Source organism: Aulonocara stuartgranti, assembly GCF_965226115.1.
Source record: "Aulonocara stuartgranti genome assembly, chromosome: 15".
Classification (NCBI taxonomy): Eukaryota; Metazoa; Chordata; class Actinopteri; order Cichliformes; family Cichlidae; genus Aulonocara; species Aulonocara stuartgranti.
This window is the reverse complement of record NC_138951.1, coordinates 11,109,338-11,127,535: the sequence shown is the minus strand read 5'-3', so window position 1 is coordinate 11,127,535 and position 18,198 is coordinate 11,109,338. Positions and strand designations below refer to the sequence as shown.

Here is an 18,198-nt window from a genome sequence, read left to right as displayed (position 1 = left end):
GGGAACCCACTTTATGACGAAAATTATGTTCTAATGACCCATAATAGCCATATATTTCTTCACTGCTTCTCCTTAAAGCTTGTGGTTTGGGTTTCATTGACAGAGAAGTGCTGAAGTAAGAAGGCATGGTAAAAAAGGGAAATGACTAAAATATACTCAGAAGCTAACAATACCACGTGTATTATCAAAGATTCTTTATCATAACCAGTTAAATGTAATATAACGTGGTAACTGTTAGCTATTGTTGAAATCCAATGTGATATTTGTCTTTTTACACTAATTACTAAAAGAAGGTTAATTATAAATGAATGTAAAACTTAAAGCCCTGTCAACTCACAGAAAGTTCCTGGGCTTAAGACATCCTGGTTTTCTGGAGCCTTTCTGGAGTTCTCCGTGTGCCTGCCAAGGTTTTCTCACCGTTCAAGGGGAATGTATATTAAGTTTTTTTTTGTTATTCAAAATTGGCCATAAGTGTGGATGTGAGCATAAACGGTTGTCTGTCTCTTTGTGTTAGTCCTGCGACAGATTGGCGACTTGTCTGGGATCTACCCCGCCTTGTCTAACTCTGAATTGGATAAGCGGAAGTATGTGGATGAATGGATTAGCGATTGACCATGTGACTGTGCATATGAACATAAACAGCTGTCTTGCTTTGTGAGCCTTTTCATAGACTGCTGACTGGTATTGTCACTACTGCGCAATCTGAGCAGGGGTCTATGCTCCAAGATCTCCATGCACTTCTTATTTTATCTCTAATTGGACAGACATTAATAGAATCATAGTCAGAGTCTCTATAATGGTAAAAGTGAGTTTGGACACTGGGCCAGAAACCAAGTTTTAGAAAAAAATCCACCTATGATGAAGACACCATTTAATTGAGAGTTGGAGTAGCTCTGCTGGAACTGAACTATCTAAAAAATCTTTTCTATACCAACCGAAGCCTCCGTTTTGTTATTATGCCAAAAATGTTGGCGCTCATCGCGAAAACTGTACTTGGAATTCAAAGAATGTGATCAGTACTATTACAGCCCATTCTTTAATATGACTGTCAGCTGAGTGAACTACAGTTTATAAAGTGAGCCTTATACGACAGTTTTACCTCAAATACCAGCCTTGTTTAGTGGATAATTACACTTATGTCAAATATTTAAATGACCACAAAGTACATAAATGCATCAGCTTGTAAACACTACAAACTGGTTAATGTTTGGGATTTGCCGTTAAATCTGATTCCTAGACTTTGAAATTCCCCAATTTTAACTGCAGTGAGGAGCCTGTTCGGAGGCCTTCATCTACAAACACTGCTTTGCTGTTCTTGGAAGTGCGAGCTACCATCTGTTGTTTATTGTTCAGTTGTTGCTCTTTACTCTCTTTCTGGCCACTGTGGTCCATTCAGGCACCAAATGCCTGTCACTGCATTTTAACCAAACTGTTCAAACATTGTCACTCCATTTCACTTTAGTTGATTACACAGTTTTTTAATCTCCATATTAAAAAGTTGTTCAACTCGACTGATTTGCCGTGAACATGTTTTTGATTACACAAGCGCGATATCTGATTTCTCAAGTGTTCTTCAACAAGTGTGTTAAAGTTCTCTTCTTCACTGGCTCAGATCAGCGTCACCAACATGTGGTCCACACATGGCAAGTGCGCTTTATTTGGCACCTGATGAGAATACGGAAAAAATAGCGCGTATTGAGAAGCGAGCGTCCCTGCCTGTGTGCGTGGAGCGTCAGGAGGCAATGGAATGATGTCATGTGGTACAAGGTGGTCTGCTGCAGACGCACATCCTGTGGCTTCTGTTACCAAAACTGCAAAATGTCCTTGACTTGCATTTTAAAATACGCAAGCATTTTTCCTTTTTTTCATACGCTGTGAAACACACTCACACAGACGCATGCACTTTCTTTTTTTTGTGCCCCCTAACTTCCACATTCACTTACATGCATATATATCCCGAGACAAGAGAGCCCAAAACAAGGGAGTGGCCATGTCCTGATCCAGCAGTGGTTTAACCTGGCACTGACCAGTTCTCTAGACCGATGGAAGCTGACAGCAGTTTCCTTCAAATGAGTATTTATGTAACAGATGATGCATGCTTAGAGGTCAGGGCCCTGCCACCATCTACTGTGTGATTAGTGAGTGGTTTGGGGTTTCGGTGACACATGCGAATACACACACGTGCATAAAGGCACTCATCGCATACATGTGAAGCTGACAAGCTGACCTTCATGTGCATGCACATGCCTATTTTCTGATTGGACCAAGTCTCAGTACAGAAGAACACATACTCTATGTATGTGAAGCACATGCCCACTGGCAGCTGCTGTACTCTACAGCTGCACATCACTGCTGTTTATGGAAAACAGTTAAATCCAGAGAGGGAGACTCATGGTTTGAATGAGTTTAATTCTTCTGAAGTTGCAATTAAGCTAGAAAAACATTTCCAAAATATGATTATAATGATGATAAATTAGCTTAATTAAAGCGAAGCAATTACCTCATTATGATATCTGACTAGCTGTGTGTGTGTGTGTGTGTGTGTGTGTGTGTGTGTGTGTGTGTGTGTGTGTGTAAAAAATCAATGGATTTTGGCTCCTTTGTGTTGTCTGTGTAGGTTCTCCATTATCCAGGTCAAGTATACTTAAAGTCCAGTCACCTTCTTTCTAAGCTCCGTAAGGTCCTTTGTATTCCTTTACTGGCAGTTTATGATATATTTCTATGTCTATGAAATTTCAATTGCTGTAGTTATGTTTAAGATTTATTTTTATGAGACTTATTTTTACAATACTTTGCAAAAGTGTTGAGTTTACCCCTCATTTTTATTTAATATTTCACTTGCAAGTAGCCCGACTTTATTTGTCATTTTTTAAAAAATGGTCTTGAGCAATAGTTCTCCTGGCTTTCTGAAGCTCTTTCAAAGTTTTTCTGTGGACACTGACTGCCCGTTCACATATTTTTAGACCAGTCCTCTTGCCTGCCCATTTTCAGAGGACATACTATCTTAATATTTTTTTGTTAAACCACTTAACACTTACCTGTGAATCATTCAAGCATGAAAAAAGCTCTTAACTTAAACGATTAGCCAGTGTTGTGTCTGCCCATAACAGAAAACTTATCAACAAACCCATTTAAAATAGTATCTTTAAAGTACCATGTTGTGTAACTGTATTCGCTTCATGTAAGACAGGTTGACAGGCAGAAAATGTTATTTTTGCACCAACACGTTATTTCCAAAGTGCTATTGGCTGAAAACCTGGCATATCTCAACACACTGTGCAGTGTGTCTATTTTAAAAAAATCTGATGAAGCTGGACAAGTAGAGGACAAATGAATAAGTGACAAGCCTAAAAGAAACGATCTATATAAAATGAGCATTATCTGAAAGTCACGTCCTTATGAAATCCAGCAAAGACACGAAAGAGGACCTGAGAGATGGATCTGGCCCCTAATCCAACTGCTGTTCGCTGAAGCCTCATCAAAAATGATCTCAGTGGAAGGGTGGCTGTCAAGAAGCTATTTTTAAGGAAGGGGAACGGGGAGAAAAGGCTGAGGTATGCCAACTTCATAGGTTTTGGACTGGAAATAAGTGGCAACAGGTCTTGTAGAGTGATGAATCTAAATTCAAGTCAAATCGTTGACAGTATGAAATCAGGAGAGAGATACAAAAGAGTGTCTACAGTCATCTTTAAAACATGTTAGAGGATCTTTCATGATTCTGATCTACTTTTCAGCCAGTAATATTGGGGATATTTTCAAACTGTATGGAATAATGACTGTAGAAAAGTACAGTCAGGTTTTAAACCACTGTACAATGCCATGTGAAAAGTATCTGATTGCTAACAGGTTCTTTTTTTTTTAAGAAGGATCTATGACAATGATCCCAAACACATTGTCAGTATAGTAAAAGTATACCTGAATAGAAAAACCCAACATGGAACACTATCAGTCGTGGTTTGGCCTCCTCAGAGCCGGGATCTTAACGTTATTGAAGCCGTGTGGGATCATTTTGATAGAGTAAAAGCAGCTGACAAAGAAGAGCTTTGAATGCCCTTCTAGAACGCTGGAGAACTATTCCTGAAGACTAGTTACACAAATTAGAAAAACAGCGCTTGCTTTTTTTTTCTTGACGAATAAGCAGATATGAATAGTGGATAAACTTGCTCACATGGCTAACTGACCATTACATATGTCAGTAGTGTACCTTATATCTGGAATGGATCACGTCTGTGCTGAAATCACACCTCTCTGTGTCAAACAGAGCACTGTAAAAGTCCTAGAAAGGTCTTTTGTTGGGGCCCATGAGAAAAGTCGCATGCTTCAGTTGACCACAGTCACATACTGTGTAGGGCTCTCACTTTTTCCCCCCCCTCTGGAAATATTTTATGACATGGTCTCAGTTTTGACAAGGCATCCAAAAAGCTATTACAAGAACCAAACTTTTTCTGCACTATAAGTCTCTTATTCCATTTCATCATTTCGCTGTGCATTGCTGTTACATCTACCTCCGTCTCATCATTCTTTGAAAAGCCTTTATGTTTCTCTCTTCTTCTCTCTTCTGCCCCTCACTTCAGTGTGAGACTTAGCACCACACAGGGGTGCTTTATGCAGTCTGTTTGTTCTGCAGGACCAAGCGTCAGCTCTATCCCGGCCTTGCTGGTGAGCGAAGTCTGATGAGAAATGCTGCTACTGCGAGAGATAGACAGCTACTAGATATTAGATCTGAGACTCGAGCGGTTCTGTGTGTGTGCGCGAATGCTTGACAGACGTACGCCGACACACATGGACACACAAATTGTTATTATTAAAGTGCTGTCTTAGCTTATAAAAATATAAAGAGGAATGCATGTATCTCTCGCCATCGCTGAAAAGACGATGATTTTTTTTCACAGCTGGATGAATTTCTGAGCCAGCACATCTGTCAAGAACCAATAAAGCACCATCACACTCCCTATCCTATATACTTTTTAATCATTAGATCCATCAGGTATCATTTTAGATAACTCATGAATGAGTTCCTAATTTTCATTAACATTCAGATAAGTACATATGTACTCGTATCTAGGGGCTGCTGTAACAGTGTGTGTGTACGTGCATGAGTGCACTTCCTGGTGGAATCTGTATGCTTTTCTCTGTTGAAGGCACTTTGCAAAGGTCATTGGAAAACCCCTAGATTTCAAATATTGCAATTCATCTTCTTCTGCTGACCTCCAGAAAGGGCTCACAAACTGATTGGGTAATAATTTCTTCCTGTTCACTGTCTCCCACTCCACCCCTCTTGATCCTTCCTCCTGACTTTCTTTTCATTTCCTGTGTGCTGTATAGTATAACACCTGCTTTTCCTGAATCTGTTTTGTGCCACACAACGAAATGTAATAAATCACAAACTCCCTCTCATTCCTCCTTTATATAGCTTTTTTTCTTACCCTTTCTCTTACATCCCATTCTAGCATTTTCCTATTTTTCCATCCAGAACTTTATCCAACCCCCCAAACACCCCCACAGGGCACGTGGCAGAAGGCGATTTACATAGCACACCACAGACATTCATGGATTTTTGTCTGAGAGCTTGCATGCTCTGTTTTTCTCCTTTCAGGGTTTAAGAGACCATAATATGATATGTGGTTGAAGAGAGTACATTGACATTTGGGAAAATGCACATTTGTTTTCTTGCCAAGAGTTGGATAAGAAAATCGATACCACTGTTGTGTTTATGTGTGAGCTTCAGCCAGTGGCTGACTTGCTTAGCTTATCATAAAACAGGAAACAGTGACAGGAAATAGGAAAACAGCTAGTCCGGCTCTGTCAAAAGATAATAAAATCTGTTGATGTGCATCTCTAAATCTACTAAGTGAGATTCAGATGGACTAAAAGTGTTTGGGGCTTTTTTCACCCTTGATTAAAGCAAGGCCTTCTGTTTCCCATTGCTTTCACGCTATACATTAATCTAAACTAACTGTTTCCTGGCTCAAATTCAGACTTCCCGTAACTTACAGACTGGGAACTTGTAATAGTTTTCGTATCATTGAGTGTGACAGTGTTTAATTTTCCCTGCATTTTTGAGTCAATCTTCTCGAGCGTTCAGACACTTTTCCTGATTCTCTTTCAGATCCTTTCAAGCTAGCTGTTCTGTGCATCTATAAATCTTCAAGGCTTTCTTGGTGGCTACACGCACATCCGAGCATAAAACCTAAAGCAAACAGATAGCCGGCACTCTGTGAAAACACACCCAGTAGGAGAAAATTCTTCAGGTTTAGACTCATGAGCCATTTTTGAAATTCTGTGCGACACTTACATGTATGTAGCAAAGTTCCTTGGCATTTATAAGCAGCTGTTTCTCTGGCTTAAGGCTGCTTTTCTAGTTTGATCAGTGGCTATGTGGGAAAAGAACTCTTCATGACTAACAGCATGACATGCCAAGAAAAACAGAAAAAACACTAGATGTTTTTATTATGTACAGGAAGGCATGAGTACGCACCCAGCTCTTTGTCTTTTGACATGTTTATCTATGCTATGCCTCAAACAAGATTCAGAAGCATCACCACTGATCCCAAAAAGATGTGTGTAGGATGTTTAAAGCTTCAGCAGCTGCATGGTTGCAATAACGTATGCGTATATTTTTAAAAAAAGTGTGTTAATGAAAAATATTCAAGGGGACCAATTATGCCCCTCATTCCAGCTTCTACCTATATTCTTTATCAGAGCAGTTATGCATGATTCATAATGCAAAATATTCCTTTTTCATCTTATTCTATTCCTTAGGGGATGAACTGAAGGCTTGTACTATCTGAAAGAAGCTGTCTTAGCACCTTTTATTGTCTGGTAATTTTTCCTTTAAGCCAACTTAATTTTGATTGGTTCCTTCTTATAAACAGAAGATTTGAACCGCAGGTGGGTGAAGCTACTGAAACCGAATGATTACGACAGTCTGAAGCCCGAGCTGTTGTCTCACAGAAATAACTTGGTCATGTGCAGGCCTGATGGTCTGAAACTTTGACCATGTTTAATATGAGCATTCCAGCAGTGTGCATGTAAGAAAATGAACAAGAGCTTAAGACTCATAACTGGTTGTTCACAAAAATTCACTTTTTCTGTTTTGTTTTTTGCTTATGTTTCCCACATATCACCAGGAAAACCATTATCGGCGCAGGGATATACAAGATAAGCACAGCAGCAGGCCACCAAGCCACAAACAAGCAGTTGCATGTTGGGAAAAAAAATGTGCTCTTTTTTTCAAAAACTGTTTTAGCTTGGTCTAGGCTCAAGGCCAAGGGAGCTGTATTGTAAACAAACAATTAAAGCAGGGTGTTTTTGTGTCTTTTCGTAGCTTCAAGCAGAACCTTGTGTCCCCAGAGAAAATGTTGTGGTAAATTTAAAGAGTAATAATTGTGATCTTGCCGAAAAACACTGTAATAAAGCAAACGAAACAAGGTCTTTTTTGCTTGAATAGTACAAGAAAAAGCAACTGGTTTTTTTTCTTCTGTTTCCTGAATAACAAAGCCCTAATTTCACAGTTACAGTGAAAACACTTAGTAACAGTTTTGTTTTTAACTATAAAAAGACCAGTTTGAAGCCAGATGCTAGACAAAACCATGTGTATTTATAGGATCTTAGTGCTCACAACAAGGCAATTGTTTAATTGAGTAATGAAACTATGATCTTTCAGTCATTTCCAGCTGTGTATCGCTCAGTTGTCACCAGTTTTGTGTTGGTGTAGCAGTGGGGAACAGCCCTTTGTGCAAGATGCATTTCCACATCTGGTGTGTGTTTATGAGTCTAAGCTGGTGCAAAGTAACAAAGGGTGAGTAGTTACCCTGCTTGCGGTTGGCTTTTAATAGGATAGTTGGTGTTGTTGCTGTTGTACATATGGGTGTACCAATATTTGTATCTAAAAATCGTAAGAAATTTGAAGGACTTTTAAGACATTTTCATTACCAACTAATATGCAGTTCAGTCCAATATATAATATATATATGACTCAAACAGTGATTGAGTTATGGAGACAGGAACATCTTCACTTTTCACCATGATAGTGATCCAAAACACACTGCCAATGCAGTAAAAGCAAAGCTGAATAAAGAAAAAACACAGAATGGATGAGTATCAGTCATGGATTGGCCTCCCCACAGTCTAGACCTTTTTTGCACCACGGACAGGTTTATGTTTGTGGGCCGGACTTTAAGGTGTCGTGGATAAATACAACAAAATAAAACCAGTACCAATACCAAAAAAAGAAGATTTATTAAAAACACAAGGGAAAAGACCCAGGGAAACTGAGTTAACGATAAAGAAATAACGCTAAAAAATGATAAAAACCCTGAAAACTATGATTTTCACACCTGAGCCTCAACTCTCGCGGGCCGGTGCCAAACGACTCACGGACTGGTCCATGGCCCGGGGGTTGGGGACCGCTGGTCAAGACCTCAACATTATCGAAGCAGTGTGGGATCATCTTGACAGGGAATGAAGCAAAAGTCAGTCAAAATCTAAAAAGAAGAGCTTTTCAAGAAGCCTGAGGAACTATTCCTGGAGAGTATTCAAAAGATGACAAGAAAGCTTCCCCTAGAGGAGGGGTCCCCAATCCCAGTCCACGAGGGCTGGTTTCCCTGCAGGTTTTAGATCTCACCCTAGGTCAACACACCCGAATCACATGATTAGTTCATTACCAGGCCTCTGGAGAACTTCAAGACATGTTGAGAAGGTAATTTATCAATTTAAATCCACTGCGATGGATCAAGGACTCATCTAAAACCTGCAGGGACACCGGCTCTCGTGGACTGGGATTGGGGACCCCTGCCGTAGAGAGTTCAGGCTATATTGAAGCACAAAGTGGATCATTCCAAATATTGACTTTCAAGCTCTCTAGAATTTTACAGCCTTGTATACTGCATTTCCATTTATATTTGCACATTTCAATAAATTTCTGCAACTCTTTCCCATTTTCCTGGCAAAATATTTAAAATAAAAGAAATGCACTATATATTTATATATAGCTTTTGTTCACATCTGTAGTCTTACACCAACAACTATGTTTTTATATGATGCCCCCCTTGGCCCCAATGGCTATTTTTGTTCAATTAAACAATCTAGAAGTCAGACTTAAAAGGTCCCCTCCATTTGACTTCTTTTGTAGGGTTATGTGGAAAAAATCACTGGTCAGTCAAAGTGGCCCCCAGCAGGCTCTTTATCCATAAGGACAGGGTAGCAAGACATCTGGTGTCGTGCCTACATGACTGCAAGAGGAGAAAAGGTATGTACAAACTGCACAAGCACGAGTGCCCTTTAATAAGAATTATCCAAAATTGGCTGACAAAGCATTCAGATTATGAGAAATCCTCGAGCGCATCACATCTGTGACGCGCCAGTACTTTGTGTCTCTTGCCGTTGCGCAAATACTAACATCACCCACAGAAAATCCCAGAGAAAGAAGAACATTGTTCCTCGCATCACTTCTTCACTAGCTGATGAGGATGATTACGCTGCTGACTTTGACTGTGTGGCGTCAGACTTGTCCAATTTTCTACTTCACGCTTCATTTCTTCATTTCAAAGCCACCTCATTTCGAAGCGCGTTCAGCGCTCGTAAACTCTGTGACAGCCTGCCGGATAGACTAAGGTCTCACACGGTCACGATGCATACCTAAGAAAAATATTTCAATTCGTTTACTCATAACAGGCAGATGGAGAGTAGTCTTTGCTGTGGGCTGTGAAATTTGGTTCTGAAAGGGCAGCGAGTCCCTCAGTCCAAAAAACCTCCAAACAGATTTAAAATACAAGAGTGCAGCAGCAACGTGGCTTTGGGGCTCTAAGAAGTGAATGCATATCTGCTCATCGCTTTGCTTGATTAAATTGCCTCACTTGATTGGATGACTGCTTCTAGTCCTCTCCAAGTTTGGAGACATGAAATGGCCTGCTGGGGGTCCCGTAAATCAATTGATTTTGACAACTGTAAAATCTACTGATGATAGTTTGGGAGAAACAGCTCAAAGTGTATTATTTGTAACGTCAATTTTAGCTGCACTAATGTGCTGATCAACCACCCAAACATCAGAGAAGCGCGACCGTAAGAGTTGTGTTCTTCAGTTCAAAAACCAGTTATCATCTCTGTCAGTTATACTCCTCTTTTTTTATTATTAATTCTTGAGTCAGATGTCTTTGTTCTGTGTTTAACATAAATCACTGGAAATGTTTCAGCTTTACCTCTTCTTGTTCTGTAAATTATCTGTTTTATTTTGGGCTTTCTTGGCATTCCCAGCTGCACAGCCACTAAAGTCAACACTGCTTTGCTGGGTCACCAATTTACTGGTACTTCCCTGTCATACAATATACATGGTGGCAACCACTGGTGCCTGCAAATCATATACCAACAGTCATGCTGAACGCTCCCATCCCCTGCACATCTGCATGCCCATGTATATGTTCTTACTATATTTCAGCAACCAAAATTTTAAGGGAGCATCAAGTCCACAAATTAGGCTGCCGACCAGGGTTTGGTCTTTGGGCACCTGGAATAACAGAGCAGTGGCTCTGCCTTTCTATTTATATCACAAACTTGTCTGATCATTGTTGATTCTCAAGTGACTGTGGGATTGAGCTGAAGCAGGGCGAAGTGGGTGGAGACCCTGACCCTCAGCTTAGCTTCCTCCTGTAATTAGCGACATGGGTCGCGATTCTCGTCTTAATGGAGAGCGACTCCCACATGTCGGATCAAAGGGTCGGGTGACCGCACACCCTCATTTCACAAGCAAACACACATAGAAAAGCCTGCACTGTATCTAACTCCTGCACACTCACTTTGTTTGCTTGTGCAGACAATAGTGACACAAGTGTTTAGTGAGGGCTGTAACAATAGACGTGTGGAGAATCTAACTGGGTGTGTTTTTACACAGATTGGTCAGGCTGGAGTTATGTCACTTTTGACTGGACTGAGGAACATCACGTGATCTCTGTATCTAACAGTCCTGCGTTTTCTTTTCTCTGCTTGAGTTTCAGCACGCCGACACCTTTAATAGTCGTTTCCGTCTGGTATAGAGAAACTACAGCAGGATGTGGTTACACATGAAAGAGCTTAGTCTTCACAACATGGGGAACCTGTAATCTGGTTTCACACACTTGTAGAACAGTCCATGGCAGCAGCTCTGTAACCTTCCATCAGCGCTTTCAGTCGCGTCCCACAGCAAAGCTAGAGGACTCTTAACTCCAACCCTGTGCCTGTCCTTTTGGCCTTGCTCTCAGCAGCCATTCCTGTGTGGTTTCCCACTCCCACCTCTGCCTATTCTGGGACGTGTTCTTTCCTAAGCTCTACTTAGCCATGCTGCCAGCTTCGCAAAGCAAATGAAATGGTCTACGCTTTAAATACATGTTTATAAAATTCCCAAACTTACTGTAGCATTCCTGGAGTAGGCCAACAACAACGGAAAATTCCAGAGTCTGAAGGACTGATTCTGGGCTTTGTTGACAGAATACAATCCTAAAGACCAAAATTTCCTTCAAACGCTTTTTTCCTCCAGCTATGTTGGCGTTCCACCTGTGTGTTTTGTAGTACCTAACCTCCAAATGTCTGTCCACATCTTAGATTTTTATTTTGTTTGCTTAGGAATTTGAATACGGAGGTCTATACTTGTGCCTGTTTTAGCTGTGGGCGCGACAATAAAGCCAGTCTTAGCTTTGTTGTTTGAAGTAATCACGATAGAAACATCAGACGGATGCACTTTTACCTTTCTTCTTTTCTTTTTTTTATACCTGAACTTTTTGATTTAACAACAAGTGACTTTTTTCTTCCACTGAAGAAAAACAAATCAGTTCAGCTAATGAGGTGATTAATTGATGTGCATGGTCACTTGGTTTAAGAAGTTCCTGAACAGGGGCAGCTGCTGGCCTGGTGTGTGTGTGTGTGCTTGTATTAAAATGTAACTGAATGTTGTTGGTTTTGGTGTGAGTTTTAGACATTAATATTCTTAAACTTCTTGAAGATTGTGAGGCTGGGCTGTGATTCCCCTCAACACATTTCCATTACTCTTATTAGTTCTTGTGGGCTTCTTAATCAGTGCAGAAAACAGCATCTTGTGCATTAATGAATTTCACATTTTCTTTGCTGCATCAATCCTGTTGCGTACTATCTCAGCTTGAAGCTGTCCGATACTTACTTTTTTCTTTTTTTTAATTTGTTGGGGACAAAATCTTTTGAAAATCTGTTTTGGGAGACGATGTAACAGTAATTTACAGAATGCTGGCATCCCCGCATGGCACAGTTCCCTCTAGGCCATTTAGGCTCTGTTGTTTTATTGGTTTTGTGCATTTTTAAATTAGCTTTGCACTTGTGAGTATAATATGTTTCATATTTTCGGTGATTAAAATTTAAAATCACTGCTGCTTTATGCTGCCCATGATGTGGTATTGATTAATTGGAGTTGGAAATAGTAATGCAGCTGTTCTTAACAACAAGTCCATGGATCTTGTGACTCAGTAATCCAATTAACCATTTAGCTACATACCAATGCAAACCCACACTCCATTAGTTTCCTTGTCAATCAGCCATTGACACAAACACACACACGAACTCACAAAATACAACCATTAACCTGACGATATGCTCAAATGTGAGATTAGTTTAGATTAAATTTGTAAATTTGCTCTTCCTGTAACCTAATAGTTTCTCTACTTGACCTTTCTTGACCCATGTGTCATTGGGACCCACATTCAGCCTTTAGCCTAACAAAAGCTGTCAGAGCAACTTCACTGATCTTTGAAATCTATGGCCCTGGAGTTTTCCTCATGTTAGTGATGGGATTGTTGATTTTAAATCAACCTATTGATCCACAAATTCCCTTGTGAGCATGGGAGAAATCATAAGAGACATAACAGCAGCACTGTGTATTGTTTCCAATTAACTTGCATTCCTTTCGCTAGTTTTTAAAGGACATTCCTTTATGGGCTGTTTTGGGCTACATGTGTTAAGTCATTCTTATCAGATTATTTAGTGGAAAAGAATTATGTCCAGGGCAGTCATAAAAAGTCAGTTTGGGAATTAAAATATTTATTACTCAAGTCCCATTAGACTGTCATTGTCGTCTCTGATATTTGGCATAGGCTCACAGCACAATCAGGTCAATGAGTACAGTTTGTACAGTGGCTCTTTAAGTTGATTTTCCTCTCTCTGTGGGCGGTGGGGGCGGAGGGCAGCTGTCAGCTTTTGCGAGCCTCGTACCCTGGAAAAAATTAGTTCCGATCCTCTATCCAAAACGCTAATGAGAAGCACACACAGGAGGCAGTGAGGGGTTGGAGGTCGTGGTGGTGGCAGGTGGGGGGGTGGTTGTCTATGATGGATGACAGAGGAAGGAACAGAGTCTGTCTGCGTCTCTGCATCCTCACCCTGCCGTGACCTGAAATGCCTCGGAGTAGAGGTGCAAATGTGCGCTTGCCGCTGCATTCCTCAGGAAAACTGTGTAATGCCACGAAAGCGCTACAAAGACGGATGAAAAGATAGAACGAGACTAAGAAACACCTGAGGGTGAGCAGAGTGCAGCTGTATTTATACATCCAGTGCCCGATGAATTAATGAGCCGCGACATCAAACTGAATCCAAGCAAGTCTTATATATAGTAACTATTGTGTGTGTGTGTGTGTGTGGGAAAGCAAGACAGTCAGGCAGATTTTATGTCAGTGTAAGACTAATTACCCAAAGCTTACACACCACTATCTAAAGTGTAAACAGTATTTACAAAGCTATGAACTTCCAGCAGAGTAACATCTACAAGCATGTGCCAAGTGGGAAACTTTGGCCTGAAATAAAACAACGTGTGTGTTCACGCATCATTTCTTTCTTCTTCTGGATCACATTTCAGAGACAAAAGGAGAGATTGTTCTGTTATGTAATATTTCCTCAGTTTATTACTTTACTCAGACTCCACCCATGCACGCTCGCCAGCTTGTCTTTTCCCTTTCTTTCTTGCAGTCTAAGTGCTGTAAATGTGATGGGCAGCCTTTGTGTCTAAACAGGTGATGAAAGAAAAGGTCGCTGTCATAGGCTTGGGCTTGCATTTGGAGCGTGGGCCGAAAGACGGGCACAGATCCTCAGTGTAGGAACAGCCTTCAATGAACACCATTATTCTGTTCCATAAACAGCTACGAATGGAGCTACTTCGACTAGAGCTCTCGTCACAACATCTTCACCTTTAACACTGAAGAGCCATGTGTGGTTTCGACGAATGATGTAGAGTTGGGTCGAGCTGCGCCGTGTGATGCAGGCTTTCACGTGGTTAGATGCGGCAGGGTTTTGAAGCATTTCGGTAGAGGAAGTGGTTAAAGGAAGAAGGGTTTAAAAGACAGGCGTTCGCATCAGTAAAACATATCAGTGGAAACTAAAATGTGATGATTGATGTCACTGATTTCGTACTTTTTATGTTCATGATAGCGATATTTCAGTGTGTTGACAAGTTGATGATCAAAATTTGCTGCAATGGGTTAGTGGCATTGCATGTAATTTTTTCTCCTTGTTACTATTACCTTTCTACAATTTTTACACAACAACTATGACTTCTGAGAAGTCTTTCACTGCCTGAAAAACTCCAAACGGCCAAAAATAAACATACAGAGTCATAAAAGGGAGAAAGTTCAAACATTCACAGCATAGCTGGGAAACATGAACCCTTGGGTCTGCTGGCATCAGCAAAAACTAATTAGAGCCAGTAGTTTGCAAACCTGGAAACCAGTCAGTGACAAAAATCGAGGCGTGCGATAGGACCGCTTTGATCAACTCAACTCCAGAATAGTTTCAGTATATGCACGAGCCTAGGAAGAGAATAGATGATAACAAAAAATGTAGAGATACTCTGGAATGACCTTAATAAAAAAGAAACATCCGATATCAGATCTAAGAATGTGGCTGAACTAAAGCATTCGTGTAGACAATACAGCTCAGGTGTTTTTCTATTTTGATATAAATGAGTCATTTTTACCCTCATGTTATTTATTGATTAGTTTACTTCTTATTTCGTTATAAAATATAATCTCTCCATATATATATATATATATATATATATATAATATGATGTTTTCAGTATTTCAACTTGGATACTTGCTTTTGCAGGTGGATCCACGTATCTGGATGATCACGGACAGCCTGCTCCAAGAGTGAGTCACTGTTATCATGTCTCAGTGTCACTGTGCTTCTTCTCCTGTTTTGTCTAATTTTCCTTTTTTTTTTTCTTTTTTTTTTTTGTCCTGCATTCTCACCTCCCCATCTCCTCACAGTTGCAGTTAAGTGCAGTTAGGATAATGGTTTGGTCTGTGCAAGGGAGCTGCGTGCAAACGCACTCGAAATACCAGCTAGACCTGGCTTCAGTGCTACAGTAATGCTTTGAACGCAGTCTCTCTCGTACACAGAGTGCCGACACAGGGGCCTTGTATTCATCCAGCTGCATGTCTACGGGACTATCTCTCCTCTGTGCTCCCTTTTTCTCTCCTTGCCAACTTGTTTCTGTCTCCGTCGGCCCCTTGTTTATTATCTGCTTCTATAGTCAATCACCTCATTTTCACCTCATTGAATCCCTTTCTTAATTGCTTTATTCACTTTTTAGTTAAAGGAGTCACTGGTGTTTATATTGCCGGGCACAGGATTTATTGCATTGCTAACTTGAGGCTTTATCAAGTATGGTTACGAGGTTTGCTTGTGGCCGATGTGAGCAGCTGTTTGGATTTGGTTAGATCACATCTGGCCTTTGTGAGTTGTGTGTTTCAAACTCATTTTGGCCACTCAGACAAACCTGGCAGCTGCTGTGTTTGTTTCGTAAAGAGAACAGTGGGGTCTTATTTACAGTAAGTGAAACAAACTGTGGCTGACTGGAACACAGTGGAAAGATTGTCGTAATTTCCTTTATGCGGTTTTATTTTTTAACACGGTACTGTTATCTGAAAGAAACTTTTTTTTTTTACTTAGAGCAAGACCCCACAAGTATTCTTAGTCTCTAAACTGCATAGTGCAGGGTTGATGTCAAGCTTTCAATGTCATATAGGATATTGCAGAAAATGAATTTCAAGTAGGCCTAATAAATTACAAATCGTTTCCATAAGTTTCTCCTGAAGAATGAATAGAGTTGGACAGCTTAAATATGTCCCGAGGCATCTTATTATAATATTTATTATGCAAACACAGAAGCTCTGGAATTCATTTGACATAGAAAAGTGTGAAAAGGGGGAATATTTTTAACTTTTGAAAACAACAAGAGATCATTTAAGAATTGAATCTGTTACTTTATGTCTAAATATATTACCAGATATTATTAAATATCATTAAAGATGTGTACTGTGTCTATAACTAACTTGATATCACAATTTTGCTCACTTTCTAGTTGTAGGTGTTTTACAACAATAAAATCTAAAGCATAGACTGTACATAAAAGATGAACATCTCTGGTTTAACATCTCATGTTGTTTTTCTTTTAGAGCCAATGATGGTGTTCTTGGTAGCTTGGTTATCACGGTGCAGCTTTAAACCGTGTGGATGCATCATAGACACGGACACCCACTCGGTAGACTGTTCATACATTGATTTAACAGAAGTATAAGTATAGGACACTTCTTTCTTGTTTTTTTAGGCTTCATTATCATTATCATTACTATTATTTTCTTAATTTGGCGGTGGTTTATTTCTAAAGTTCCCACCAAGTTCCTAGATTTTTCACTCGGACTCTGACTTCAAATTAGATGACAGTTGCCATGTGCAACCACTGTAGCAGCTTTGATAACTAAATACAGCCTCCAAATATATAAACTAGGTTGAGTAGTCTGCGCATCTGGAGGCACAGACTAGTGATTATATGTTATTTGCTTGCATTGACTGATTCCATATCTTCTGTCATCTCTTCCCAGACAGATGATGCAACTGCCATGTCAGTGGCAAGCAGTACATGAGCCTCATCTCTCATTATCGTTTTAACATCCCCCTAGAGTTACAGTTGATCTGCACCTTCAGCAGAGGTCTGACATTCCGTAGCATGCGTGTGCAGAAGGTCGAGCTTTGGGTAAATGTGGGGAAAGATTAGAAATCGAGTTGAAAGCTCAGCATGAATGAGGGTGTATGGAAAAACCACGCAGCTCTCAGAATAGAGTTATGAGCCTTTGTGTGTGCAAGCACTACAAGAATGTCCTCTCTACAATTTTTGCACATGTGTGAAATGTATATCCGTCACTTTATGAAACACACTTTGCAGCACTTTTCAATATAATTACATAGTTTATTTAATTGTTAGAATTGTTAGGAGAAGCCATCTGCCCTTAAGCTTTGATGAATTTGTTATTGTATAGATTTGGGGGGGGGGCTCAGATATATGCTAGAGGGGACCTCATTATGCTCCATCAAACACAACATGGTGCTTATGAACTTCTGCTCTGGAAGTGCAAAAATGGCATGTTTACTGAAAAGCATAATCTCTTGTTGACACTATTTTAATTGAATTCAATTTTATTTACATAGCGTCGCAACAATAGTTCCCTCAAGCATAATCCTAAAGGGCTGTTCAGCACAAGTATCTTATATTAATTTCTCTTACTATCCGAGTTATTATTTATCGGGCTTCCACAGCTTTCTTTTGTCCTGGTTCCCTCCTCCAAAGGCAGATGGCTGCACCTTCCTGAGCCTTGTCCTGCCAGATGCTTCTTCATGTTATAAAATGGAGCTTTTCCTCCCTACTGTTGCCATGTGCTTGCTCAGAGTCGGTCATCTGATTGTTAAGGTCTTCTCTGTATTAATGTAGGGTCATAACCTTATGATATAAAACGCCTTTAGGCAACTGTTGTTGTGATTCGGCATCATATGATTAAAACTGAGTTGAATTATTCTTGTCTCACTTGTTAAGGCACAAATCAAGTCATTGTTCATTTCAACTAATGTAAAGCATTAGTGGTGCTTATTTAGATACTTTGAAACTCCACTTTTACTGCTACTGAGTGCAGTAAGACTCCCTTTCTCCTCTTTTGGATGAGAGTGAAGAAGAATGGATTGGTCAGTATTTAGAGGAAGTTGCTGAGAATGTCGACTGCACCCTAACACTAATTGCCACCCCTCACTTAGCGATAAATGAGCCGTTGATACTAAGGAGCACTGAACCCAAATCAGTCCTAAATAAAACCAGGGTGAACACAAACAAAGGGCAGGTTAGCAGCATATCGGTGTGTGGCTTTCCTGGAGCAGCTGCAAAAG

At 40.2% G+C, this 18,198-nt stretch overlaps 1 protein-coding gene across 2 annotated transcripts in view; it reads left to right on the top strand.

Moving 5' to 3' along the window:
- usta (uronyl 2-sulfotransferase a) overlaps positions 1–18,198 on the top strand; it is a 58,795-nt gene that overhangs the window by 16,963 nt on the left and 23,634 nt on the right. The window contains exons 2-3 of one of the 2 annotated variants that reach the window (XM_082506769.1): positions 9,134–9,250; positions 15,088–15,131. In XM_082506769.1, coding sequence (XP_082362895.1) covers positions 9,134–9,250; positions 15,088–15,131 — 161 coding nt within the window. The remainder of the gene's footprint in view (positions 1–9,133; positions 9,251–15,087; positions 15,132–18,198) is intronic. The other variant, XM_082506770.1, reaches the window with a different exon arrangement.